At 44.8% G+C, this 26,989-nt stretch overlaps 1 protein-coding gene across 5 annotated transcripts in view; it reads left to right on the forward strand.

The window, feature by feature from the left end:
• Positions 1–26,989, forward strand: part of B4GALNT1 (beta-1,4-N-acetyl-galactosaminyltransferase 1) — a 284,601-nt gene that overhangs the window by 204,014 nt on the left and 53,598 nt on the right. For all 5 annotated transcript variants that reach the window (XM_033935405.1, XM_033935407.1, XM_033935408.1 and 2 more), the window contains 3 exons: positions 2,498–2,590; positions 11,053–11,243; positions 23,482–23,622. In XM_033935405.1, coding sequence (XP_033791296.1) covers positions 2,498–2,590; positions 11,053–11,243; positions 23,482–23,622 — 425 coding nt within the window. The remainder of the gene's footprint in view (positions 1–2,497; positions 2,591–11,052; positions 11,244–23,481; positions 23,623–26,989) is intronic.

Raw genomic sequence — 26,989 nt, forward strand, 5'->3', positions numbered from 1 at the left:
CGGCTTAAGTCGTCTTGGGGGTGAGTTAGGGACCCATAGAGAGGAGGACCCATGCCCATAAGCCCCTGTAATCACTGCATTGATACTTAAACATGTGCACTCCCCTATACACCTCAAAACCCTTTTTTACTGGCATTTAAGTGGCTCCTGTAGCCATAAGGGCTATTGGGGTGGTAGATAAGTGGGTCTAGGGGATTCTGGAGGTGGTTTGAGGGGCTCACCGTAACTTATAAGGGAGCTGTAGGGTGGAGAAGATATGGCACCCTTTTTGTGAAGTTCACAGCAGTGTCCTGTAAGGTACCCCACTATTTAGGTGCCATGTCTGGGTGTGCAGTCCATCACTTTGCAGACCCCTCCCACGTCCAACAGGGCTTGTTCTAGGCGTTTTGGACTTGGACGAAAAGTTGGACGAAAATGTGATATAAAGATGGACGATTTAGCAGTTTGGATGATCCGATCGGCAGGATGTAAAATTAGACGATTTTCGAAAAGAAAAAAAAGTTGGACAAATTTTTCTAAAATGTGTCTTAAGCTGTTTTTTTACTTTGGACGACTTGCGAGATGGACGTAAACGGACTTAGACGTCTCTTTCGATTATGCCCCTCTTTCTGTTCAAGGACGCATACAACTTATGACTTCCCGTTCAGCACAGATCACTGATTACTGCCTAAAATAATAATTAAGGAAGAGCATTGTTTCCCTTCCCAATTGTTCTATCCTTTTTTTCTCCTTCTCTCCTATAAACAATTGTAGTTCTACCTTTCTCACCTTATGTCTCGATCTGTCATGTATTTGTCTAAAGTATAAATACCATATTTTTCGCTCCATAAGACGCACTTACTTTCCACCCCCTGTCAGAGATCGGCGCGGGCCCAGGCAGGAGCACGAGGGACTTGTTCTTGATCTCTGTGCTTCTGGCCAGTAAATTCGCTAGACCACCAGGTACGATGGCGAGCGGGCGGGTGGGTGGGAATAAAGTTGTAGCAGTGGTGGGTTTTTTTTTTGGTTTTTTTTAAATATGCGGCACTTCTGGCCTGTGCACCGCTGGCTGGGAAAGATGGGAGGAATTAAAAAAGGTACCGAGGGGGGATGATTAAAGGTATGGGGGATGATTAAAAAAAGGTACTGGGGGTATGTGGGGGATGATTTATGGTACTGGGGGGCATGTGGTATGGGGGAATGATTTAAGGTACTGGGGACACGGGAAGGGGGATGATTTAAGGGATATGGGGGATGATTTAAGGGATATGGGGGGCATGTGGTTGTATGGGGGTATGATTTAAGGTACATGGGGATATGGGGATGATTTAAGGTACTGGGGGTGTGGGGCCTGCCTGCCACTAGGCCTGCCTGCTTGTCACTAAGCCACTAGGCTAGGCCTGCCTACCTGTCACTAGGCCACTAGGCCTGCCTGTCACTAGGCCACTAGGCCTGCCTGCTCTGTGCCCTACCCCGGCATACCACTGGACCACCAGAGGGGGGGCAGGGTACAGAGCCTGGCAGGGAGGGGAGACAGGATGCAGAGCCTGGCAGGGAAAATTTTCTTGTTTTCCTCCTCTAAATCTAGGGTGTGTCTCATGGTCAGGTGCGTCTTATGGAGCAAAAAATACGGTAATTTTTTTCCTAATTTTATATTTTTAATGTAATGTACACCACTTTGACAATTTGTAAAGGCGGTATATCAAATTTTAATAAATTTGGATAAAGAATATATTGTGCAGAAATAGACTTAATATTACAGAAAGGCACTGTTTAGAAAGATACATCATGTATATGCTTGGTTACAAATGTACAGAAAGAGATAGAAATAAGCTTTACAAATACAGAGTGGATTTAGAGACTGCTTCTGTGCTCTTGTGAATTGTGAATGAGAGAGAAAAGACAGGTCCCTGAATAGGAGTTGTGAGGGCAAAGAGAGAGAGAGAGAGAAAAACAAGAGTCCAGAGAGAGGGAGGTAAACAAGGGTCCAGAGAGAGAGAGAGAGAGAGTAAACAAGGGTCCGGAGAGAGAGAGGTGTTGCAGAGAGGAGGCTTTTATAGGTTGGAATCTTATTCTAAAAGTAGAATCTATTGTATTTCCCAGTATCTTTCTGTTTACAATTTGTAAACAGTTTGAAACAATGGTTAGCTTAATTGATAAGGAAGGTGTGACACTTGCAGGAATGGTAGATGGAATTAGTCTCTCTGGCTTCTTTGTCCCATTCAAGTAGCACACCTTCTTGATAAACAATCCAGTCTGGCTGAATGCTTAATGTATGCAAATTCTGTGCAGGAGCATTTAGGGTCTATCTGCATCAGCATTCCAGAGTCAGATTGTGTCCCATAGGCCTCTGTTGACATTGGTTAGGCCAACAGGAAATGTTGACAGTTAGCAATGTAAGGCTGGGCTGATATCGATCACCCCCATTCTCTGGATTATTTTAGACAGTGATTCAGTGTTCTCTAAAATCTGTGTTGGTTATCCCAAGTCTCTCTGATTTGCTCCTTTTCTTTTCCAGTGCAGCTTAAGACTGATGATCATGAGGCCTCTTTCACCATCAAAATTCGCCATGCTCCTACCCCAAAGCTGTATGATCCCGAATCCTCCAACTGTAAGTACATAGATCAGAAGTAAAGAGAAGCAACAGCCAGGCTGAGTCTAGTCTGCTACTTCCTGCTTTTTGCACATGGCTTTCAAAACCCCTATAATCCTACAGTGAATATGCATGTATTAAGGACTTGTTGCACTTATATCAATATTAGAAGGTAGAATGAATTTGCATTAATCCTGGTGGAATTCTGCAGAAAAAGAATCCAAATTCTGTGCAAAAATTTTTCAAAAGTCTGCACAAAATTTGTAAATTCTTCAAAATTCTACAAGGTTATTTGTCAAAATTTAAATAATAATTTTGCTAATTAATATCCATATTCCATTTAAATAAAGGGCCTCTTTTACGAAGCCATTTAGTGTGGGCTGCAGCTGTAACTACCCTGAAGCCCATAGAGATTTAAAGGGCTTCTGGGCCATTGTCACACAGCAGCCGCTAGCGCAGCTTTGTAAAAGAGGGGAAAATGTTTTTTTTCTACCTTTGTTGTCTGGATGTTTTATTTCTCCATCATGTTGGTTCCAGTTTCTTTTCTTTGCTTTCCTGCCATCTGCTAATTCTCCTTCAAGTGGCTGCTATCCATTTGTCTTTTCTCCTCTCTCCTGTCTGTTCTCTCACTACACCTGCCTCTGACAAATTGATCATTCCTTTTTAGCTCTTTTCTGTCTCTCTTACCCTTCTCCTCTTTTTCAACCTATCAAATTTCCATCTTCTCTCCCACTCCCCATCTCATTCCTTCCTCAGCTCTCCATTCCTTTTCATCTTCAATGTACCACCTCACATTACCATATTTCTACCATTTCTAATTATCTGTCCTCTCATCCGTTTCCTTGCCACCCTTTCCTCCCCCTCAGGGTTCTACCATTATCCCAGGACAAGCAGGCAGCATATTCTCACAAGTGGGTAATGTCATCCACGGAGCTCCGGTACGGACAGCTTTAAAAGCACATCACCACTTTTAAGAACTTGAGAAAGTTTGTGAAACTGCCCGCACCCTGCACATGTGCGAGTGCCCTCCTGCCTGACGCCGCTCGTGGCTCCTAAGTTCTTAGTTTTCTACTGAGCTAAAAATTCGTGTTTTTGAACATTGTTCAAATTTTTGCATTTTTGCCTTCCCGCTCATGCATTATTTTTTCTTCTTTTACTTCATTTTAAGTTTTCTTAATTAAAAAAATAATAATAAGCAGGAAACTTTTTCTTCTTTTTCCTCAGCCATTGAGTTCATTTTGGCTGAGATGCTCTTTCTGTCAATGTCCCAGCCATTAACGGGTTTTAAAAAGTGCTGCAGGTGCCAAAGGCAAATTTCCATTACTGACCCTCACAGTTAGTGCTTGCAGTGCCTTGGCCCGGAACACTGTGTTGAATCTTGTACTCGGTGTTCTACCCTGCAAAAACATAGTAACATAGTAAATGACAGCAGATAAAGATCCAGTCTGCCCAACCATACATGCTCCATAAATTAATTATTTAGTTTAAATGGTCCTTTAACTTAGATATTTCTGGGCCAGAAACCCAGAGCCCTGCTCATTAGCATGCTTAGGTTCCATCTACTGGAGTCTCCATCAGAGCAAAACGTTTCATCAAGAGCTGGAAACTTCAACAAGTAAAATTGTTTGGCACCGGCATGGACATAGATGTCACAACCTTCAACGTCGAAGGTATCGACACCAGCATCAGGAGACATTGCTCCGCCTGGTAAGCCAGCTAAGAAGCTGCCAGCTTCCCAACAGGTGTCGCAGGTCACCCTTGCATCGAGTCCCTTAATGCTGATCAAGCAATGACCTCCCTTGCACCTTGCCTTTCCTATGTCGAGGTGTGCATACTCTTCGAGGTCGCCCTCACCCAAGGCAAGATTCGATACCGATGGTACCATCAGAAAAGCCAAAGGTACTGGTGTTCTCCTTCCATGAAAAGCTCGATGTGCTTTTCCAAGTGAGTGATATGTTTAAACTCCTCACATCAACATTGACTCCCTCGGTACCGGCCCATCCTGAGCATAAGGCCACCAGGTCCTGTGGTACCGGCACTGGCTCACCAGAGCTGCATCGATGTTCCACCAAACATAGACCATCTCATCGCAGGTCCAGTTCTCCATCGAGGCCCCACTCCAGTTCATCGAGGCATCGTCATTCTTCCTCCTCATCTCGATGCTCCACGTCCAGTAAGCATCATTCTTTGGGAGCTTCGAAAAGAAAACATCACTTTCCTTCACGGTCTTCGAAGCATAAAAGAGTGTCATATCATGCAACATCAACAGATCAACACCGAGCTCAATGTCAGCATTGATCTTCTCGATGCACTCCTTCACCAAAGCCCTTTTATGACTCTGACTTACAGTCTGATTCAGCTGAGGACTTACCTGAGTCTACAACAGAGACTTATGACACTACCTTGGAAAAGTCTTCACAACAGGCTCCACCAAGGGCTAAATCTCCTAATGAAAGAGTTTCTTTTACTAAATTTATTAGGCAGTTGGCCAAAGAGCTGCCAATCAAGCTAGAAGATGATTCTGCCTACAGTGCTGAATACTTGGAGGCCTTAGATTATGATGAGCCTCCTAAAGAACTTCTCAGACTATCTTTGCATTGTATTCTCAAAGAAACTCTTCACAAGAACTGGGAAATGCCCCTAACCATTACAGTGGCTCCCAGAAAATTTGACTCTCTATATAAAATCATTTCTTCTCTGGGTTATGACAAACCACAATTTCAGCATCAGTCCCTAGTGGTAGAGTCGACTTTGGAAAAATCTACTCCATCGAGAGTCTATGCCTCATTGCCACCGTGGGAGGGAAGTTTGCAAACTTTCTCAAGTTCTTAAAGTGGTGATGCACTTTTAAAGCTGTCCTTACCGGGGCTATATGGATGATGTCACCCACATGTGAGAATATCTGCCTGCTGTTCCTGGACAACATCTGTTACTTCAGCACCGAATCCCTTCTAACCTCCTTAATCTCCATTCTCGCAACAAGTTCGCCGTCCTTCTTCAATTCGACCTCTCTGCAGCTTTTGATGTCGTCCATCATGATATCCTACTTTACCAACTCACCGAGATAGGCATTAAATCCACAGTCCTTGACTGGTTCTCGAAGTTCTTACGCTCCTGCTCCTACACAGTCAACATGAATGGCACTTCTTCCTCCCCCTGGAACCCGATCTGTGGAGTCCCACAAGGCTCACCTCTCTCCCCTATCCTTTTCAACATTTATATGTCCTCCTTTAAACTCCTTCACCTCTCCCCCCTTGAAACACTTTACACTTACGCAGATGACATCTTTGTCCTCCTTGAGACCGACCAGAACCTCACCAACCTCTCTGCGAACATAGCCTCAAGTATATCGAACCTTCAATCCTGGGCCCACACTGTGCAGATGAAACTGAACGAATCCAAAACAAAACTTCTCTGGCTCGGCCCAAAATTGGACCAACTGCCCACCTCCATCCCTCTGTCCTCTGGCCCCACTCTGCATCTTGAATACTCAAGTAAAATTCTGGAAGTCATCATTGACTCTACACTTTCCTTCAATGATCACCTCAACTCCCTAATAAAAAAATGTTTCTTCAGCCTTCACATGCTGAGGAAAGTGAGAACCTGTTTCCATCAAAAACACTTTGCCGTCCTTGTCTAATCCACCATCCTTTCCAGACTGGACTATTGCAACTCTATCTACCTAAGCCTAACAAAGAAAAACCTTCAAAGACTCCAGCGGATTCAGAATGCCGCTGCTAAGCTTATCTTCGCAAAAAGCAAATTCGACCACATCTCACTGCTTTTGTCCAAGCTCCACTGACTTCCAATAATCTCCAGAGTCCACTTCAAATGTGCCTGCCTTACTTTCAAGATCCTACATGGCATCCTCCCCCCCTTTATTCCTCTTTCTTGGAATTCCTCTAACCCCAATTCCACCAGATCCACCCAAAAACTGAAACTCTCCTTTTCCTCTCTAAAAGGCATCTCCCTTGTAGGAAAACTAGGTTCCTCCCTCCCTTTTAGAATCACTGAGCTCTGGAACAACCTTACCTCCCCTCTTAGGAATCTGAGCTCCCTCCAACTCTTCCGTAAACATCTGAAAACCTGGTTATTCTCAAAAATGTAACTCTTCCTCCCTCTCTGATTATTCTAGTCCTCTAAATTTCCTCTTCATCCTTTCCTCCTCTGGAGTTCCTTTCTACCCTAACTCCTGTTAACTGTGTCGAGCTTTGCGAATGTAGAGATGATGCGGTATACAAACCTAAGGTTTAGTTTAGTTTAGTTACGGTAAGTAACTATGCTTTCTCAGTGCCTTTCTTCCTCCCCTTATAGCCCAGCATCTGCTCCCTCTTCCTTCCCTCCCCACCCTCATAGCCTGACTTCTCCCTCTTTCTTCCCTCCTGCACGCTCCCACATGGTCCAGCATTTCTACCACTCCCTTCCCTCACTCCCATTGCCAGGCAACTCTCCATCACTCCATTCTACTTATGGATCCAACATCTCCCTCCTTCTCCCCCTGTGTATCTTGCCCTTCCTCTCATCCACCCCCATGTCCAACACCTTTCTCTCCATTCCTTGTGCCCTGGGTCAAACCTCTTTATCCTTCTCCATGCACCATCTTTCCCTCCATCATCTAATCTAATCTAATCCTTAGGTTTGTATACCGCATCTTCTCCACGTTCGTGGAGCTTGGCACGGTTTACAGGAGATGTAATAGGGAGGAACTACAATAAAGGGTTAGAGGTCGAAGTATGAAGAATATTTAGAGGACTTGGGATGCCGGATATGAAGAGATTTTGAGGACTTGGGATGCATGCATGTCTCCTCTCTTCCTCTCACTCCTCTCCTCCCCCTCCCTGTGCCAGCAACTTTCCTTCCTCTTACTCCTTCCCTTTCCCTGTGCCAGCAACTTTCCTTCCTCCCCTCCCCTGTACTCTAGTCTAAGGCTTGCTTCTTCGAGTCGTGGTATCGGCAATGATTCTCACAGGCTGCCTGCCACTAACCCGGAAAACTCCCCTGTCACGGAAAGACTTCTGGGTTAGCGGCAGGCAGTGTGTGGGAATCGCTGCCGATACTGCAACACAAAGAAGCTGCGCCTTCAATATTCTGCACAGGAAAAGGAAATTGTGCATTGCGCTGTCACGCAGAATTCCACCAGGAGTAGATATAATAATAGCCAGTGAGATGTGTTTCTTTCCTGGATTGGTTACTGCAGGGGTAGAGAAGGGATTTTGGATTTTTTTCAGTAGTAGCTCAAGGTGAATTACATTCGGGTACATTAGCAATCTGCCTGTCCTTGGAGGGATAAGTGACTTGCTGTAGTGGGTTTTGAATCAGCGGCATAATGAGAGTGAGAGGTGCCCCCCTCGCACTCTTCTCCGCCCCCCCACTCCTTCCCTCCCCCATCTGCCACACACGCTCCCCTTCCCTTCCCTGGCACAAGCAGAATCTCTAACCTGCTGCGTCAGCTCTCCTTCTGACATCACTTGCTAGTCATGGGACCCGGAAGTAATGTCAGAGGGTAGTGCTGAGGCTGGCGCAAGGAGCAGGTTGGAGTTGCTGCTCGTGCCGACGAAGAGTTAGAGGTATGGTGGGGGAGAATTGAAGATGCGCGTAGCAGGGAAGGAGTGGGATGGAGCAGGGGGACATAGAGGAGAAGAGGTGCCAGCGGCCCACTAAGACGGCACCTAGGGTGGTCGGCCGCCCCTTACTATGCCACTGATTTGAACTATGGCTTCTTGTGTTCCCTTAGGCTTTTGCAGCTGATGTCATGATTGTTGCTGTTTTCCGGGTCTCACTGCATCTGGATAGGTAGAACTAACGTTTCAGCCATTATGCTGTGGCATTCTTCAGGGTACCCTGAAGAAAGTCACAGCATGATGGCTGAAACCTTGGTTCTGCCTACCCAGACTCGGTGAGACCCAGAAAACAGTATAATTATCACATCATAGCACCAGCCCACTGATCCAACCATAAGGTTGGAACATACGCATCTCATTACTGAAACCAGCAAAAACTATATTATATCAAAGCTACTTATCTTAACGATGATGGTAAAGTTTTTCCAGTAGTAGATATTATGAATGAATTGTAGATGATAAAGTCCAGGAAGCAATAAATGGTACAAATGTGGTACAAATGTTCAAAATCTTGCTTGAAGTCTGGTAGCCGATGAATGGTATTGCTGAACTTAAACTTGAAAACCCCGGTGATAAAAAGTGTCCAAACAATAACAAACTTTCAAAGTGTTTTTCCTTTCCTTAACATGATTTCGTGTTTCACTTCAAATTTCCTCAGAAGGAAAGACCTTGCTCCTAAAAGGCAACACACTGATTTCAAAATGCAAAACACAAATTAAAAATAAAAAAACATTAAAGCAAAATACTTAGCGGCGGCTACCATGCTGGAGAAACCACAGGGCCCACAAATGCCGAAATTCCAACTGACAAGTTGGATCATATCACGTGGCTTACTGGTGAGCTCAATTTATATTAAGAGAAGACAGCTCAGCAGCCTACCAAACCATCTCATTGCACTTCCCTATTAAGTTCCCCCGGGATCACAGTACCCCAAGCAAAAATCATTCTGCTCCTGGTAAGTCAAGTAACGAGCAATGTCACCTCCCTGTACAAAATGAAACTTCTTAAGAGCTGCAAACTTTAAATCAGAGAGACTGTGATGTTTATCCTGCCAATGCAGCACAAGGGGAGCTTGCGTTCTCCTCTGTCTTATGCAGCTCAAATGCTCTGGAATACATAATTTTAATTTCCTCGTAGTATGCCCGATGTACATTTTCTGACAGGGACAGAAGATACAGTAAATCACCTGACTGGAATTACAATCAGTGACCTCCCTCAAATAAAAGATTTTACCACTCGAGGGAATCACAATCCGATCAGTCTGTAAAGCATGGCTACAATAAATTCATGAACCACAAGGACTGTGACCACCTTTAATCATTCTAGCCTCTTCCCTGTTAAAGTTTGCAGCTCTGGATTTTTCAGCCCTAAATTTTAGCACCTGTCCTAGATTTTTGTCACACTTGAAAGCTATTCTAGGGTTTTCAACAAAAACCTAATGAAACTTCAACATGTCCCAATGTTTTACTATAGACCAGGGGTCTCAAAGTCCCTCCTTGAGGGCTGCAATCCATTCGGGTTTTCAGGATTTTCCCAATGAATATGCATGAGATCTATGTGCATGCACTGCTTTCAATGCATATTTATTGGGGAAATCCTGATAACCCTACTGGATTGCGGCCCTCAAGGAGGGACTTTGAGATCCCTGCTATAGACTGCCATAACCAGATCGCTATGGGGGAGTAAGGCAAAACACAAGTAGCGAAGAAGAGAGGCATTCGGGATGGTGGCGCCCCTCTACCCGCCCTCATTTTCACCTCCCACCCCCACTCCTTCCCCAATCCCCCCTGCAACACGTTCCCCCCTTTCCTTCCCTCTCCCTCGTACCTCTAGTTGAAGTTGTTGATCATGGCCACATGCCCCTAGCGACTCTATCGGCTCTCCCTCCAACGTCATTTCCTATGCGCGGCACCCGGAAGTGACGTCAGTGGGAGAGCTGACGGTGTCGTGAGCACATTGTTGACTGATGCCATCAACAGCTTCAATTAGAGGTATAGGGGAAGGGAAGGGGTGCGCACGGTGCGAGGGGAGGAGTGGGAAGAGGTGGAGGGGAGGAGAGGAAGAGGGGTGCTAGTGCCCAGGGCAAATCACCCCTGCCCTTACTATGCCACTGGATGGCATCACTGACTACTCACACTGCCGCCATCTTGATATACTGAAAACACTGCCTCTGTTTGGTACAGCCTCCTGACAATTAAACCTCCTTGGTTTCTAACAGGCTGTTTTGGGTGAATCAATATGTCTACCATATCCTGTTAGTTAAACCTCCTTGGCAAGTGTACACTTACCTGTGAGAGTGGCAGTATTTTTTTAAACTGAAGCATGTAATGGTGCTTAAATTGAGGTGACCTGCTCTAGACTGAGGGGGTCAGTGGCAGGATTCAGGTATCCAGAAGGACTCCTGATGCATGCTTTTGAACAAAGAACTATCACTGTATGACCAGACTAGGCGGATTGGCATGGGAGGAAGTAAATGTGTATGAGAGTTTTTGGTGCCAGATTCTAGCTCTGGTTCCAATGAAGTTAAAAAAAAAACCCTCAGAAAATAAAAATAAAAACAAAACATACCAGGTGTTTTCTCCCTTTCTCTATGGACTAAATTTATGAATCTGCATTGGTTTTTTTTTTGCTTTTCTCATACACATTTACTGTGTCTTCTAGAAGCTTCAAGAAATGACATACAGGCATGAAATAGCTCTCTTTCCAAAATTATAAAAGCAAGCTAGCTGGCTTGCAGGAATTCATTGACAATGAGTCCTCAACATTTTACATACGGCACCAAACACACAGGACATACTGCTTCCCAAACCTGTACTTTCCCTTAAAAACATTTCTTTTTTTTTTGTTTCCACCCACTAGCGGATTACAACATCAGTGCTCTGGTGACAATAGCAATCAAAACCTTCCAGCGCTATGACAAGCTTCGTGTACTGATTGACAGCATCCGACGCTTCTACCCAACTGTCACCATCATTATTGCTGACGACAGTGAGCCCCGTGAGAAGGTGGAAGGACCCTACATCGAACAGTATTTCATGCCATTTGGGAAGGTGGGTCCTAGAGCCCAGTCACAGGTCTTATCAGTGGTTGTGAACTCTAATTGCAGCCGCAAAGCTACCAAGTTGTTTAGACAGTCCTAGTTTTAAGTCTACTTCCTAATGCGCTATGGTATTTGTAATTTGTGATTCTACCCATTGAGCTCAGTGCTGCAGGTCCCATAATGCATCAGGATTAGGCTGCCAGAAATCCAGTACTGACCCAAAATCTTCCTCTTAGAACTGAGGCTGGGATACACTGGGAAAGGGCCTAAGGCTCTGATTGGCCCTGATGCCCAGTAGGAGGGGCTTTAGGCGTCCGGACCAATCAGAGCTTTAGGCCCCTTCCCTGGTGCATCCCAAGATGCACTGGGGAGGGGAAGGCCCATGGGAGGGGCCTTAAACAACTTGGGCCAATCAGAGCCTTAGGCCCCTCCCTGGTGCATCCCAAGATGCACTGGGAAGGGGAAGACCAATTTTGGAAGACACGGGTCAGCTGGGTGGAGGGAATTTGCGTCCCTCAGGTCACGCATCTATATTGAGGTAAGGGGAGCAGCAGTGGTGTGGGTGGGTGTGTTGTATGGCAGTAGGGGAGAGTGGGTATCTCTCCCGCTGCAGGGGGGGGGGGGTCACTTGGCAGCATAGGAGAGTGGGCATCTCTCCCACTAAAGGGGGGGTTGTTTGTGGCAGGAGAGATTAGGCATATCTCCCGCTGCAAGGGGGGGTTGCTGCAACTGCGGGAGGGGGGTGTTGTGATGCAAGGGGAAAGAATGAGCATCTGTCCTGCTGCATCACAACACAGCTTTTTAGCAGTCTGTGTCATTGCCACGCCGGGGTTAAAAACAGTGCAGTCACTTTACCGGCACCCCTGGACTAGTCACTTATTTTTGTAGTTAAAAGCTGATGCCACGTTTAGTAAATAGCTCGGCAATTTTTAAGAATCCACCAGAGAGCTCATTTCAATGTTGAAGAGCCCATTTGCATGTCATTATTGGAGACTGCTAGAAACCTAAAGACAGAGGGAATCCTTTTTGATAATCCACCGCTAAAATGCGTGCAGGCTAAACCGTCGGAAGACAGTTTAGCAACGGTGTTGAAGTTTTGAGAATCTGGGCCTGAGTCATTTGGCAGCTCTGTGGATCTCCTGTGTACATTGGTTGCAGTATGGACATCCTGTGGTTGATGGAGGGCCAGAGAAAGCTGTTGAATCGTGAAGCCTGCACGCCAGGTTGGGCAGATTTACCGGAGTTTCTTTCTTGCCTAGTGGTTTTTTAGCATTGAACCACCAGTGAGTCAGCAGTGCAGCCACACAGTCTTGGCTGAGGTGATCAGATGGTTGTCATTGGAAACAGTTAGTCCTGGGTTTACATTCTTGACTAGTTATTTTATTTCTCACATTTGCTGTTCTATCTTCCATCACATACAGTAAATGTCACTGAAAGTCATGCTTTCATCTGTTTGCGGTATCATAAATCCTCAAATCTAGATTCAAACAGTTTTTATTGATGCAAACAATATCAAAAACAACATAAGAGTATCACATTATGTATAATACAACAACAATGCATCAAATAATATAAAATAAGAAGCATAAATACCCCCCACCTCTCCATCCATAACCCTCCCTCCCCCCAATAGTATTCTCTAATTCACCTCACTATGACACATCAATACACTCTAGGACACCCATCTTAAGACCGCACTACGGCCCTTAGGATGCAAGGTTTGTAAGTAAGGATCCCATATATTCATAAACATCAACTTTCGCTTCTCAGGCCTTCCAGCATCTCTCGCCTCCCAGATGGCCAACTGATGTAACTGGTTTCGCCAATGCCAAAACTTCAGGAGGTCAGGGACCGTCCAATATTGTAAAATACATTTTTGGGCCAATAAACTCATCTTCCTACACAGCACCCGATGACCTCTAGGCAAATGTCTGAAAGCCTCTAGCAAATCTAAAACAAAATGGGTCGGAAAACTACGTAAAGATCTCCCAATTATTTTTGACATATAGGATATTATTCTTTTCCAAAAATTTTGAATAATGGGACAAGTCCAAAATGCATGTCCCAAAGTATGACTCCCAATCCAATCCCACATTTATGACATAATGGTGTAGGGAGACCTCCACTATAATATAACTGTGTACGAGTGTAATAAGCACGTAATGTCACCCTATAGTATGTTTCTCTTAACCATGTAAACGGGGTCACCCCCGGTGTCGGCCTCAGAGTTCGAGCTATATCCCAATGTCCCAAATTAAGCTGAAGCTCTCTTTCCCATTTACCTTTAATGTACCTGTAGTTCTTCTCAGGTAGCAACTTTTGCAATCTAGCATATATACAAGATACCGAAAGAGACACCCCCTCCTCCCGAGTAAATAACTCTCGTAATTTAGCCCCCATATGCAATCTCAATTGTGCTCTGTCAAGGGATCTCACTTAGTGCTCCACTTGAAAACACGCAAACTGTGCCCCCCAAATATTTCCTACCTTAGCTAACAATTCTGCACGAGTCAACAGCTCTCCTTCATCTCCCAATATATGTTCTAAACATAAAACTCCTCTAGCTCTCTAGATTCCCTTCCAGGAGGAAAGGCCGGATTACCCTGCAAAGGCAAAAAATCTGTGACCAACGGATCACCTCCCAAGGCATGCACAAGCCAACGCCAAGCCACTTGTAAGGTATTAAATAACAAACTTGAACAAAATGAAGAGGGCAATAAAGCAAGGAGTTTCATGCTCTGGGATATAATTGCTAAAAACTTGTTTCCATGTACAGCTCACTTTCAACTTGCTACACTAAAGTCTTTGTTGGTTCATACCATTCTTCAAACAAGGACGAATACACAGATTGCCCAATCTGCAAACATGTAAAAACAATCATTAAACTTTAAATCAGTTCTAGTTTTAATCAGTAGCCAACTTAATACCTTCAGTATCAGAGTTACATTGTGATATTTCTTTTTGCATCAGACAGTAGTGCTGCCAGATTCAGGGAAAAAAAAATTTGATTTGATTTAGCCTATTGAATCGATTTTTCGATTTGATTCGATTTTCCTGCCCAATTGGGTGTTTTTTTCCAAACATCCTAGTCGGTTTATTTTATAGCCTCTTCACTCCCTTTGCCCTCTTCTACCCACACTGTCCTGTTCTGTAAACAAAATAAACAAACAAAAAACACTTTTCCTCTCTCTGTTAAATCCTAGCTCACGTTCGCGGTCTAACACCAGCTCTGGAAGGATACACATTTCAAATCTGACATATTGTAATCACAAAACAGAAAATAAAATTACTTTTCCTACCTTTTGTTGTCTGGTCATTTTTCAAATCATGTTTGTCCCATGTTGGTCTGGTTGTCTTCTGATCAGGCTCTCCTTCTTTCTTCTTTCTCCGTGGTCTGGCATCTTTCCTTTTGTTCATCTCCATCCCCCCGCAGCTGCAGCAATGGACCCCACTATCCACAGATCCACCATCTCTCCTTTTCTCAACTACATTTTCATCCAACATCTCTCTTCTGTATCCCTGTCCCTATTCTCCTCTCCAGTACTGTCCCCCTTGTGTCTCTGTTCCTATGCTCCACAGGCTGCACAGAGTATGAAACGGCCTCTGCAGCACCTTTCCTCTGCCACGGTCCCGCCCCTCCTCTGATGTCTGGGGTGGGACCGCGACAGAGGGAACGTGCTGTGGAGACTGACGGCAGCCTGCTAGGTTCGTTTTGCAAGCTGCCATAATTAGCTTTAAAGGGAGGAATCCGGAGGACGTAGAGGGGGATGCCAAGGAAGATAGCTGGTAAGGAGAGCCATATCAGGCACGGGCCACAGTGAGAGCCGTTTTGGGCCGCATGCGGCCCATGGGCCATATGTTGTGCAGGGATGTTTTATTGTGTGCTTTAGGGAATTACCAGAAGGGATCAGAGACATTGTTCAACAGCACCCTCTGCTGACTGTCTTGAGAGGTTCAGAATAGGAAAATGGAGTCTGTGAAAACAAACATGGCAGGAAGCCCAAGCTTTCCTCCAGGAAGAGTCCAGGGCACCAAGGTTTCAAACCCTATACCACCTTGCCACAAAACAGAAGCAAATGAACGAAAGATGATACAATACCAGAAAATATTGGTGAATTATTGAAAGTGTAGGGGGGATGTCTGATCTTATGTCCATATCATAAGGCCAAATGCTAAAGCCAAGATAGTGCCATAAAGCAACAAAAGCTGCTACCTCAGTGGGTGAATACTATGCATTAATGATCTTATGATCATTGGAATTCTTTTGACAATTGGTTATATTTTCTAGTATTGCTATAATTTGCTCATTTAGTGGAGGCAGTTGTGTTGTATTTGCTGTGGGGTAGGGGGAATAAGCATTGTAAACAGCGCTTTTAATATTAAAGGATATGTGTAGCAAACAATGAATTGGCGTGTTTCTGTGCCATTTTACTGCAAGAAAATTATCACAGAATTCACTAAATCACTGTACCAACTGTCAAAGTTTGGGGTTACTACAGCCAAGAGTTGCTATGTTTTAAAAACACTGGTCTGTGTAGGGAGTCCTGCTAACCCCACAGCCTCTATCCAGACCCCTAAAAAGACAATCCTAAACTGTTGAAAGCTCCGCCCTGTTTCTGATTTATCCTGCCCCTCCATTCAGAACCTTACCATGGAGCCTCTTCTCCAAGCTTACTTGAATTTCCCTTGAGTCTCCTGCTACTGTAGATGCTCAGTGCTAATACCTTTAGATCAGTGGTCTCAAACTCAAACCCTTTGTGGGGCCACATTTTGGATTTGTAGGTACTTGGAGAGCCGCAGAAAAAATAGTTAATGTCTTATTAAAGAAATGACAATTTTGTGTGAGGTAAAACTTTTTATAGTTTATAAAACTTTCCTTTAACAGTTAAAAGGAAAGATATATAAACTATAAAGAGTTTTACCTTATGCAAAATTGTCATTTCTTTAATAAGGCATTAACTATTTTTTCTGCAGCCTTCCAAGTACTCTATTTTTTCTGCAGCCCTCACATTTAAAGTTTAATATCTTTTCTTTCTCAAAACTGACAAATTTCAATCACTATATTGAAAATAAAATCATTTTCCCTACCTTTGTTGGCTGGTGACTTTATTTTTCTGTGCTTTTAACTATGTTTCCAGGGCCTTCTTGTCCTTTGACTGTTTTTCTCTCCATCTTCACTTTCTGCCTTGCATCCATCTTTGTCATTAACTTAATATTCAATTTTTCTGCTTTCTTTTCAAAATCTACGTTTCCATGTCTTCCCTTCCCTTCCTATCTCTCTCTTCTTCCGTCCTATTTCCATGGTCTGACATCTCTTTCCTTCCTTTCTCTCCCTCCCTCCTTCCTTCCTTCCTTTCCCCTGGTCTGGCATCTGTCTCCTTCCCTCCCACCATGCTCTGCCATCTCTCCCTCCCCCTCCATGGTCTGGTATCTCCTTTCCTTCCCTCCCTCCCATGAACTTGGCATCTCTTCTTCCTCTCTTCTCCCTTGTCTTCCTTCCCTCTCTTTCCCCAATTGGGTGCAGCAGCAACAGAAGCAGCATTCCCCTTCCCCCTTTCCTGTGCAGCAGAAGCATTTCTCTTCCCCTTTCCCTCCCCCTCCCTTTCCCTGTACAGCAGCAGCATCAGCATCATTTCCCTTCCCCCTTTCCTGTGCAGCAGAGGCATTTCTCTTCCCCTTCCTTCCCTCTCCCTTTCCCTGTGCAGCAGCAGCATTTCCCTAGGGTCCCCCTTTCCTATACAACAGAAGCATTTCTTTTTCCCCTCCCCTTCTGTTCCCTTCCTTGTGGAGCAGCAGAGTGTCTGGCTGGCTCCCTTACTCAGTCGATCGTTCCGTTCAAATCCGCGGGTGGCGGCTCCTCGCGAGATCCGCGCCTGCGTCAGAAGCCTCTCTGATGTTGTGACGTCAGAGAGGCTTCCGATGCAGGAGTGGATAGCGCGAGGAGCCGCCACCCTCGGCTTTGAACGGAATGATTGACTGAGTAAGGGTGCCGGCCAGACACGTTGTTGCTCCACAAGAAAGAGAAGGGGGAAGATAAATGCTGGTGTGGATGGCGTGAGGAGCTGCCGCAAGGGAGCAGTTGATCATCGCGTCCAGACTGCGGGCCACAAAATAGCATCTGGAGGGCCGCATGCGGCCCGTGGGCCTCGAGTTTGAGTCCGCTGCTTTAAATGGAAATTACCCTAATAGATATCAGTTAACTTTGAATTGTTAGTATTTGACAAGAGTGATTAGTTTGTCATCAGTTGAGAGGAGCATGTTGTATGAAGCCCTAGGAACTTTGCAGTTGATGTGAAATTATAGTGGTTAATAGATTTTTGCTCATTGAAGAGGCATTCATTTGAGCTGTCTACAATCCCTCATCGGACTGTGGCCAATTTATATAGTAACATAGTAGATGACGGCAGATAAAGACCCGAATGGTCCATCCAGTCTGCCCAACCTGATTCAATTTAAATTATTATTATTATTTTTTTTTTTTCTTAGCTATTTCTGGGCGAGAATCCAAAGCTTTACCCGGTACTGTGCTTGGGTTCCAACTGCCGAAATCTCTATTAAGACTTACATCTACACCCTCCCAGCCATTGAAGTCCTCCCCTGCCCATCCTCCTCCAAACGGCCATGCACAGACACAGACCGTACAAGTCTGCCCAGTAACTGGCCTAGTTCAATCTTTAATATTATTTTCTGATTCTAAATCTTCTGTGTTCATCCCACGCTTCTTTGAACTCAGTCACAGTTTTACTCTCCACCACCTCTCTCGGGAGCGCATTCCAGGCATCCACCACCCTCTCCGTAAAGTAGAATTTCCTAACATTGCCCCTGAATCTACCACCCCTCAACCTCAAATTATGTCCTCTGGTTTTACCATTTTCCTTTCTCTGGAAAAGATTTTGTTCTACGTTAATACCCTTTAAGTATTTGAACGTCTGAATCATATCTCCCCTGTCTCTCCTTTCCTCTAGGGTATACATATTCAGGGCTTCCAGTCTCTCCTCATACGTTTTCTGGCGCAAGCCTCCTATCATTTTCGTCGCCCTCCTCTGGACCACTTCAAGTCTTCTTATGTCCTTTGCCAGATACGGTCTCCAAAACTGAACACAATACTCCAAGTGGGGCTTTACCAATGACCTGTACAAGGGCATCAACACCTTCTTCCTTCTACTGGCTACGCCTCTCTTTATACAGCCCAGCATCCTTCTGGCAGCAGCCACTGCCTTGTCACACTGTTTTTTTCGCCTTTAGATCTTCGGACACTATCACCCCAAGGTCCCTCTCCCCATCCGTGCATATCAGCTTCTCTCCTCCCAGCATATACGGTTCCTTCCTATTATTAATCCCGAAATGCATTACTCTGCATTTCTTTGCATTGAATTTTAGTTGCCAGGCATTAGACCATTCCTCTAACTTTTGCAGATCCTTTTTCATATTTTCCACTCCCTCTTCGGTGTCTACTCTGTTACAAATCTTGGTATCATCTGCAAAAAGGCACACTTTTCCTTCTAACCCTTCAGCAATGTCACTTACATACATATTGAACAGGATTGGCCCCAGCACCGAACCCTGAGGGACTCCACTAGTCACCTTTCCTTCCTTCGAGCGACTTCCATTAACCACCACCCTCTGGCGTCTGTCCGACAGCCAGTTTCTGACCCAGTTCACCACTTTGGGTCCTAACTTCAGCCCTTCAAGTTTGTTCAACAGCCTCTTATGAGGAACTGTATCAAAGGCTTTGCTGAAATCCAAGTAAATTACATCTAGCATATGTCCTCGATCCAGCTCTCTGGTCACCCAATCAAAAAATTCAATCAGGTTCGTTTGGCACGATTTACCTTTTGTAAAGCCATGTTGCCTCGGATCCTGTAACCCATTAGATTCAAGGAAATACACTATCCTTTCTTTCAGCAACACTTCCATTATTTTTCCAACAACTGAAGTGAGGCTCACCGGCCTGTAGTTTCCTGCTTCATCCCTGTGACCACTTTTATGAATAGGGACCACATCCGCTCTCCTCCAATCCCCAGGAATCACTCCCGTCTCCAGAGATTTGTTGAACAAGTCATTAATAGGACTCGCCAGAACCTCTCTGAGCTCCCTTAGTATCCTGGGATGGATCCCGTCTGGTCCCATCGCTTTGTCCACCTTCAGTTTTTCAAGTTGCTCATAAACACCCTCCTCCGTGAACGGCGCAGAATCTACTCCATTTTCTCGTGTAACTTTGCCAGACAATCTCGGTCCTTCTCCAGGATTTTCTTCTGTGAACACAGAACAGAAGTATTTGTTTAGCACATTTGCTTTCTCCTCATCACTCTCCACATATTTGTTCCCAGCATCTTTCAGCCTAGCAATTCCATTTTTTATCTTCCTCCTTTCACTAATATATCTGAAAAAATTTTTATCTCCCTGTTTTACATTTTGTGACATTGTTTGGATGAAATCTGGCATTCTTAAGCTAAGTGGATATTTTACTTCCGTCTTTATTGCATATTTTATGGGCTTGATTTATTAGTGAAAGATTGATTACACATTGATTACTGACACATATTTAAGCATCATTTTGCATTATTGTAGTTAAGAGAGATTATTTATGATGTAACAATTGTTATCGCTGTTCAGAGCCATTTGACTCTGTTATGTAGCGTATCTGAGCAGTAAAAGCAACCTAGAGTTACTAAATTTTTCTCTCTTTGGAAATAATACAATTGTAGAATGGATAAATACCATAATTTGATTTGTCAATAGACTTTGTGCATTATTTATAGAAGAGGTTTTTTTGTGTGTGCTTTTAAAAATATCTTTATTCATTTTAAAACCAAAATTAAGTGCAACATATTATACAGACATTTTACACTTTAACAGCATTTAAATTCTATCAAATTATATTTCATAACAAATACATATATCATCCCCCCTTTCTACATATCCAACAACTGCACTCAAATTAAAAGTATTGTCCCACCCCCCTAGATATGTATGTTCAAAGGGCAAAATCAACAATCACTCCGTACAGAATCAACAATCACTCCTTACAGAATCTTTTCAATGGCTCCCAAACCTCCTTAAATTTCCTATAATGTCCTTGCTGTATGGCAATCATACATTCCATTTTAAAAATGTGGCATAAAGACTCCCACCAGAAATTATAATTTAACCGGTCCCAGTTTTTCCAGTTCTTCAAAATGAGTTGTATGGCAACTCCCGTCATAATAAAGAGAAGTTTATTATTATAGGAAGATATTGAGCTTTTAGCCCTCATTAACGTGCCAAATAGCATGGTATCGTACGTCAGTGCCACTGGATTTTCCAATATTTTATTCACTTGACCCCAAATGGATCTCCAAAATTTGAGTATCAATGGACAATAGAACAGTAAATGATCCAATGTCCCTACATTGAGATGACAGTGCCAGCATCTGTTAGATTGAGAACAAGGGTCCAAAAAGATCTATATAACAAGAAAAAAACATGTTTGCGGTGTTGGAGGACCTGGATTACACTGCTCATTTCCTATTTATAGAAGAGTTTTACATTTTTAATTGTATGAAGAGCAGCATAAACTCATGGGGAAACTATGGTACAGAATGCTTATTGGTCTGAATATTGAATCATTGATTGATTGCCTTAGAAAAGAAATATGTCACTATAGGAGCTGTATCTCTGAACATATCCTTTCAGAATGTTTCCATATCATAGGAATCTAATCTAGGATTTATGAGTTGCGCTGTGCCTACAAAGATTTAATGTGACTTATAGTGCAAAGGATGCTTAGAGATACATTACAGTACAAAGAAGCTATAGAGGTATGCTAGAAAACCGGGAGTTCTTGAGGTATGGCTTGTCATGTCTTGAATTTAAGAAAGTAATTAGTACAGCATTGAGGTCGACATTGTATATCTGGATTTTCAGAAGGCGTTTGACAAGGTCTCGCATGAATGACTACTTTAAAAATTTGCGAGCCATGGGATTGAGGGTGAAATACACACGTGCATCAAAAACTGGTTGGCAGATAGAAAGCAAAGAGTGGGGGTAAATGGACAGTACTCGGACTGGAAAAGCGTCACCAGTGGAGTGCCGCACGGTTTGGTGCTTGGGCCTGTGCTCTTCAACATATTTATAAACAACCTGGAAATTGGAACGACGAGTGAGGTGATTAAATTTGCAGATGATACGAAATTATTCAGAGTAGTAAAGATGCATGAGGATTGCAAAGACCTGCAACAGGAGATAAACACACTCGAGAAATGGGCTGTGACATGGCAAATGAATTTCAACGTGAATAAGTGTAAGGTGATGCATGTTGGTAACAAAAATCTTGTACACGAATACAGGATGTCTGGTGCAGTACTCGGAGAGACACCCCAGGAAAGAGACTTGGGAGTACTGATCGACAAGTCGATGAAGCCGTCCATGCAATGTGCGGCAGCGGCGAAAAGGGCAAACAGAATGCTTGAAATGATTAAGAAGGGGATCATGAACAGATCAGAGAAGGTTATCATGCCACTGTACCGGGCCATGGTGTACCCTCACCTGGAATACTGCGTCTAGTACTGGTCGCCGTACTTGAAGAAGGACACAATACTACTTGAAAGGGTCCAGAGAAGAGCGACTAAAATGGTTAAGGGGCTGGAGGAGTTGTCATAGCTTGTCCACTCGGGAGTAACTTCCATGGGCTGGAGCTGTTCAAATGAGGACTCCCCATTACTCTCAGCAGCATCTAACATTTCTATGTCTGCTTTCTCCTGAAGGCTGGAGCTTTCCTCCCTCTAGCAAGCCTGCTGTTTGGGTTCCTCTCTCCTCTCTTCCATTCTCACTTCATGTGTAGTGGGTAGTGCTGCCCGATTCACAATTCGAATCAGGTGAATCGATTCGAATCGGTTCGTTTTTGTAAAAAAACGGACTCAACGATTCAGCCCCGATTCAAGTTCATTCTTTTTTTCACTACCGTCCGCTGGACTCGTTCCCATCTAATGTAACTTCTGGTTTTGCGAAACCGGAAGTTACGTCAGAAGAAACAAAAGGATGTGGGAGTGTCGAGGGGGGAGCGAGCAGACCTCGTGCAGTGGACCTCGGAAGCAAAGGGTAACCAGCAGGAGGGTTGAGAATCGGCGGCGGAGGGGGGCTGAGAATCGGTGGTGGCGGGGGGGCTGAGAATCGGCAGCGGGGGGGGGGCTGAGAATCGGCAGGAGGGCTGAGAATCGGCAGGGGGCTGAGAATCAGCGGGGGAGCTGAGAATCGGGGGGGCTGAGAATCGGCTGAGGGCTGAGAATCGGCAGGGGGGCTGGTGAGTCTTGGGGGCTGGGGATGGAAGCTAAGAATCGGGCAGGGGACTGGGGAAGCTGAGAATTGAGCAGGGGGGCTGGGGAAAATTAGAATCGGGCTGGGGAAGCTGAGAATCAGGCTGCCCGATTCATGATTCGAATCATTTTACCATGACAAAAAATCAGCCTCCTGATTTGTTGACTGACCCTCCCCCCTCGCCCCTAAAGCAGGAGTGGCAGCACTGCCTCTTGCTGGCCTGCCGCTCCTACTGCAGAGGGCAAGTGGGGAGGGTCAGTCGGGAAGTGGATTCCCCGCTGGTGTCCGTCTTCCCCACATCAATTTACTTAATTTCAGCAGCCTGCCCTGCAGAAGATCACTGGCTCTAGCGATCTTTGCAAACTGCCATACGTCATCCGAATTGTCTTCTCTCTGCCGCGGTCCTGCCCCTTCTCTGATGTCAGAGGAGGGGGTGGGACTGCAGCAGAGAGAAGACAACTAGTAGTGGGGTACACCCTAATGAGGCTTGGTTTTTCTCACAGGTGCTTCCTCTGTGTATTTAGCATAGTCATCAATCTCCAGGGACCCTGGTGTTGCTCTGTTTTCCTTCCCCTGGGAAACTGCAACCCAAGGTCTGGTTGACAGCTAACTTCTCTCCTGTTAATGTGAGAGTTTTTACTTTTACCCACATCCCTGTCATCCTCGTGGGTTTGGGAAGCCCTGGCACCTTCTGGGCAAGGAATTTAGGTCCCTTTCTGGGTCTGCTTAGGGCACAGGGGCGTTTTAGATGGCGCAGCGCTGCCCTGCCTGTGACAGTAGCTACACATAGGCATTGAAATGTATTATTTTGTTTTACATTTTTTATAAACAGTTGCCATCCATTCTTTGCCAATTATGTAGCATGTGCTAAAGTCCGTTATACTCTCAACTGTGTTGTGGTTTGTGTTTTCATCTTGAATTTGGGATTGTAAATCATGTTTTCACTTCCCCAGGGCTGGTTTGCTGGAAGGAATTTAGCAGTTTCTCAAGTCACTACAAAGTATTTCCTGTGGGTAGATGATGACTTCATCTTCTCACCCAGGACTAAGGTACAAAAACTGGTAGATGTGCTTGAGAAGACAACCCTGGACCTGGTGAGTACAGCAACTACAGAAAACTCTGGCAGCCCGGGTAGAGATGCCTGGCTGACCTACTTTTAAAACATCAGGGGCTCCTTTCCATTTAAATTGTGCTCAGCAGGCCACAATATTTAGCAGCATTAAACGGGCAGTGCAGATGACTGTTGGTACCAGTCAGCCATTTTGAAAGTGGGCAGGAGAGGGCCATTACAAGGGGTAGAGTTGGGGAGGAGCCGAGAATTATGTGGGTTCCATCAGTTTTCAGTGCCAGTGTATACATAGCTGGGTATGAAGGACCGCAAAAACAGCAGTCCTAACTTGGCCTGGTTAGCTGTGCAGGTGCCTGAATATCAGGCAGCATCTTCATAACTATAACTCCATAGAGAGTTGCACGGGAACAGAAATCAAACCTGTCCTCGATGGAATCAAACTTGTCCCCACCCATCCCAGCCTGTCCTCACAAGTAATCTTTCCCATCCCTGCCCGTACCTATAACCTTCAAAAGTGGTTATTTCATTTAATTATGCTACAGGAATACGTTAGAGGCTCTGGCAGAGACCCGTTTACAAAGTATATGTTCTTCCCAATAGCATTTCCAAATAAGTAAAGACACTTTATTAGTTTGCAAATATTATTTGGGAATAATTCAGACTTTCCTTAGCAACAGCAGCAGATGAATCCAGAGACCAATGGGATAGCACACATCTACCAGCAGGCGGAGATAGAGAAACTGATTAACAGGTGGTCCTATTGGCTGGCACTCCTCCTGTATCTTCAGTATTCTCTATCTCCCAGCAGGAAAAGGTCGCTATTCAACTAGCTCCTGAATTCTGGCTGTGACTGTAAAATTATTTTCTCCTGTTGAGGTTTCTCTTCAGTGAGACAGGGGTGTCCGGCTGAACGGTACCGGCTTTAGGGGTCCCCGCCTCACCCTCCCTCCAATGATAGAGGGTCTGACTGGGTCTTGATTTTTTTCTTCTTTCCCTTCTCTGTTTAAAAAAAAAAAAAAAGGGAGACCACAGTTGCTACATTCTGCCCTGTTAGTGCTGCACAACCAGCTCTTACTGGCTTCAACCAGCCCTAACAACAAGCTTGTGAGTATGTATATGTTTTTTACTGTTGTTTGAACTTCAGGTTCTGTTTGGGAGTCTTAGTACTGTGGGTTCGGTCAACGTATGTTTAAGGAATGGATATTTTATTGAGGCTAAGTTTTATGACTAGAAATCCATTGAGGGAGCCGGGACTTTCCCGCCCTTTGCATGCACACGCTTGGTTTCTTTGTTGGTTACAGTGTGGCAGTAGCGGTGCAATTTCATGCTCGCACTTGTTCTCCTTGTTGGGTTTCATTGCAGCAGTAGTAGTCCTGTTTATTCCGAGGCTCTCTTTCATCTGTGTTTGTCGCAGCCATGTGCAGCTGATTGTGCAGGTGCCGGTTTATAGCATGAGATGGGACATGTTTTTTCCGGCGCTGTGGGAAGCACTGCACCATTCTAGTTATTCCCCGAGTCTGATTTTCTTTCTATGCAGGCCGCGGCAGGGTAAATTTTGCAGGGCTTGAATCGGACTATGTTTCTAGGAACATTGATGCAGCGGCCATGTGTCGGCGAGAATCAGGCACGCGCTTGGATCTCTGGCGATGGCAGGAGAGCTGCAGCGTTCCGGTAGTTTATTTCCAGCTGACTTTGGTCAGGGTATGTTGCGGCTTCTCTCCTTTGTGGTTCAGACAAGTTGCACATGTTTCACCAGCTTTGGGACAAGCTTGGGCAGATTTATATGTCTATGTCTGTGTTCCTGCTGTATTCACTTGAAGGAAGCTGCTGGTCTAATCGGACTCTGGGGTTAGCACTCAACGGGATTGCCAGAGAGACTCTGACCTGTGCTAGGTCACCCAGTCTCGGTTTGTCTCCAGACTGGGTCGACATACGGCAAATCACGGCACAGTGAGATCAGCAGTAGGATAGTGCCCTGTATTTTACACGGGTATCTCATTGTCTCTCTTGAGGTCCCTGCAGATTGAGCCTTTTTTCTGTTGGTAACTGTCCTTCTTATTTGGGCCTCTGTGCTACGCTGCATGTGTCTAGTAGTGGCATAGGATATATATGCCTAAAGGTAGTACAAACAGTTTCCAAGTTCAGGCTGTCTCTATGGGCATAATGACACTTCGCATCTTCCTGCGGCCATGACTCTCTTTCTCTATTTATGAGGGGGCCTGGACTTCAGATTTCTATGCTTATCACGCTGGTTTCTTCTTTCACCATTTTCTCATGGCACATGCTAGACGGACCCACCGACTAGACAGGAAGGGCTATACAGCTCCTTCTAACCAGGAGCCAGTTACCTATTCTATCAAACCCACGAAGGAGCACGTGCTATGTGGATGTTAGCCTCATCCCTGAAGCTCTCATTAGTGATGTGAGCTTTGTCTGATACCTGTTAGGATGCTGTTGTTTTCCACAGGGCAGTAGATACAGCATCTTGATTGCGTCTAGTACGTATTCACTTTAAAGGACATACGTATTTTGCTCACGTTGCATGGAGTTAGTACTGTTTTCATGGTTCCAGTATACTCCTCTTTACATTGCGAAACTTGATTTTTCCTAGGAGAATTTCTTTCTTCTTACAGATCTTACAGTTCTCATCCTGCCGTTCCCTGACCTTCTGCACTTTTCTCATGAGGGGAAAGACGCTATAATGTCAGGTCAGGGGGCTGTGAACATTTTTCAGGATGCTTGCAACTTTGCATCCTCCTCAGGTTTCCGGTTCATTCTTGGAGTCTCTATGTTTTGTGTTTCCCCTTTTAAGTGTTACTGGTCCTCAGGGCACTTCTTGTAGTTCTTCAGGAACTAAGGGACGTTGTTCCACTTACTGCATGGTGCCCAAGATGGGGGCATTGGGCAGGCTGGATCCCATTCTGCTGAATTAGTTTCTCAGGGTTACACATTTCTGCAGAAAAACTGGAAGAATATTTACATTTTCACTATGGACTCCGAATCGGCACTAGGTTTGCTTGCCTCTCTTGGAGCAGCGCTTTCGGTTTTGGCAAATGCCATTTCGCCTACCCAAGGCTTCACGAATATTTTAGAAAATGTGGGCAGTGGTACCATTTTGGCACTACCAGACGATTCACCTACTTTCTTCTTGACTGACTGCTTGATTCGGATGTCTTCCAGTCAGGCCATTTGAATGACATGAAAAGGGTGGTTTCTTTTCCTCGGTTCTTTGGACGTGAATCTTCAAATTTGCACAGTGCTCTTTTCTCCTGTACTATTTATAGGTATATCGGGGAGATGGTTTTATTCATATAGGAGAGAAATGTGTTTCTTCCCAGAGACTAGGGCGATGGGTCGTAGTCTCAGGTTTGCATTCTTCTTCGGTCACCATG

This window comes from Geotrypetes seraphini, chromosome 3 (assembly GCF_902459505.1).
Source record: "Geotrypetes seraphini chromosome 3, aGeoSer1.1, whole genome shotgun sequence".
Taxonomy (NCBI): Eukaryota; Metazoa; Chordata; class Amphibia; order Gymnophiona; family Dermophiidae; genus Geotrypetes; species Geotrypetes seraphini.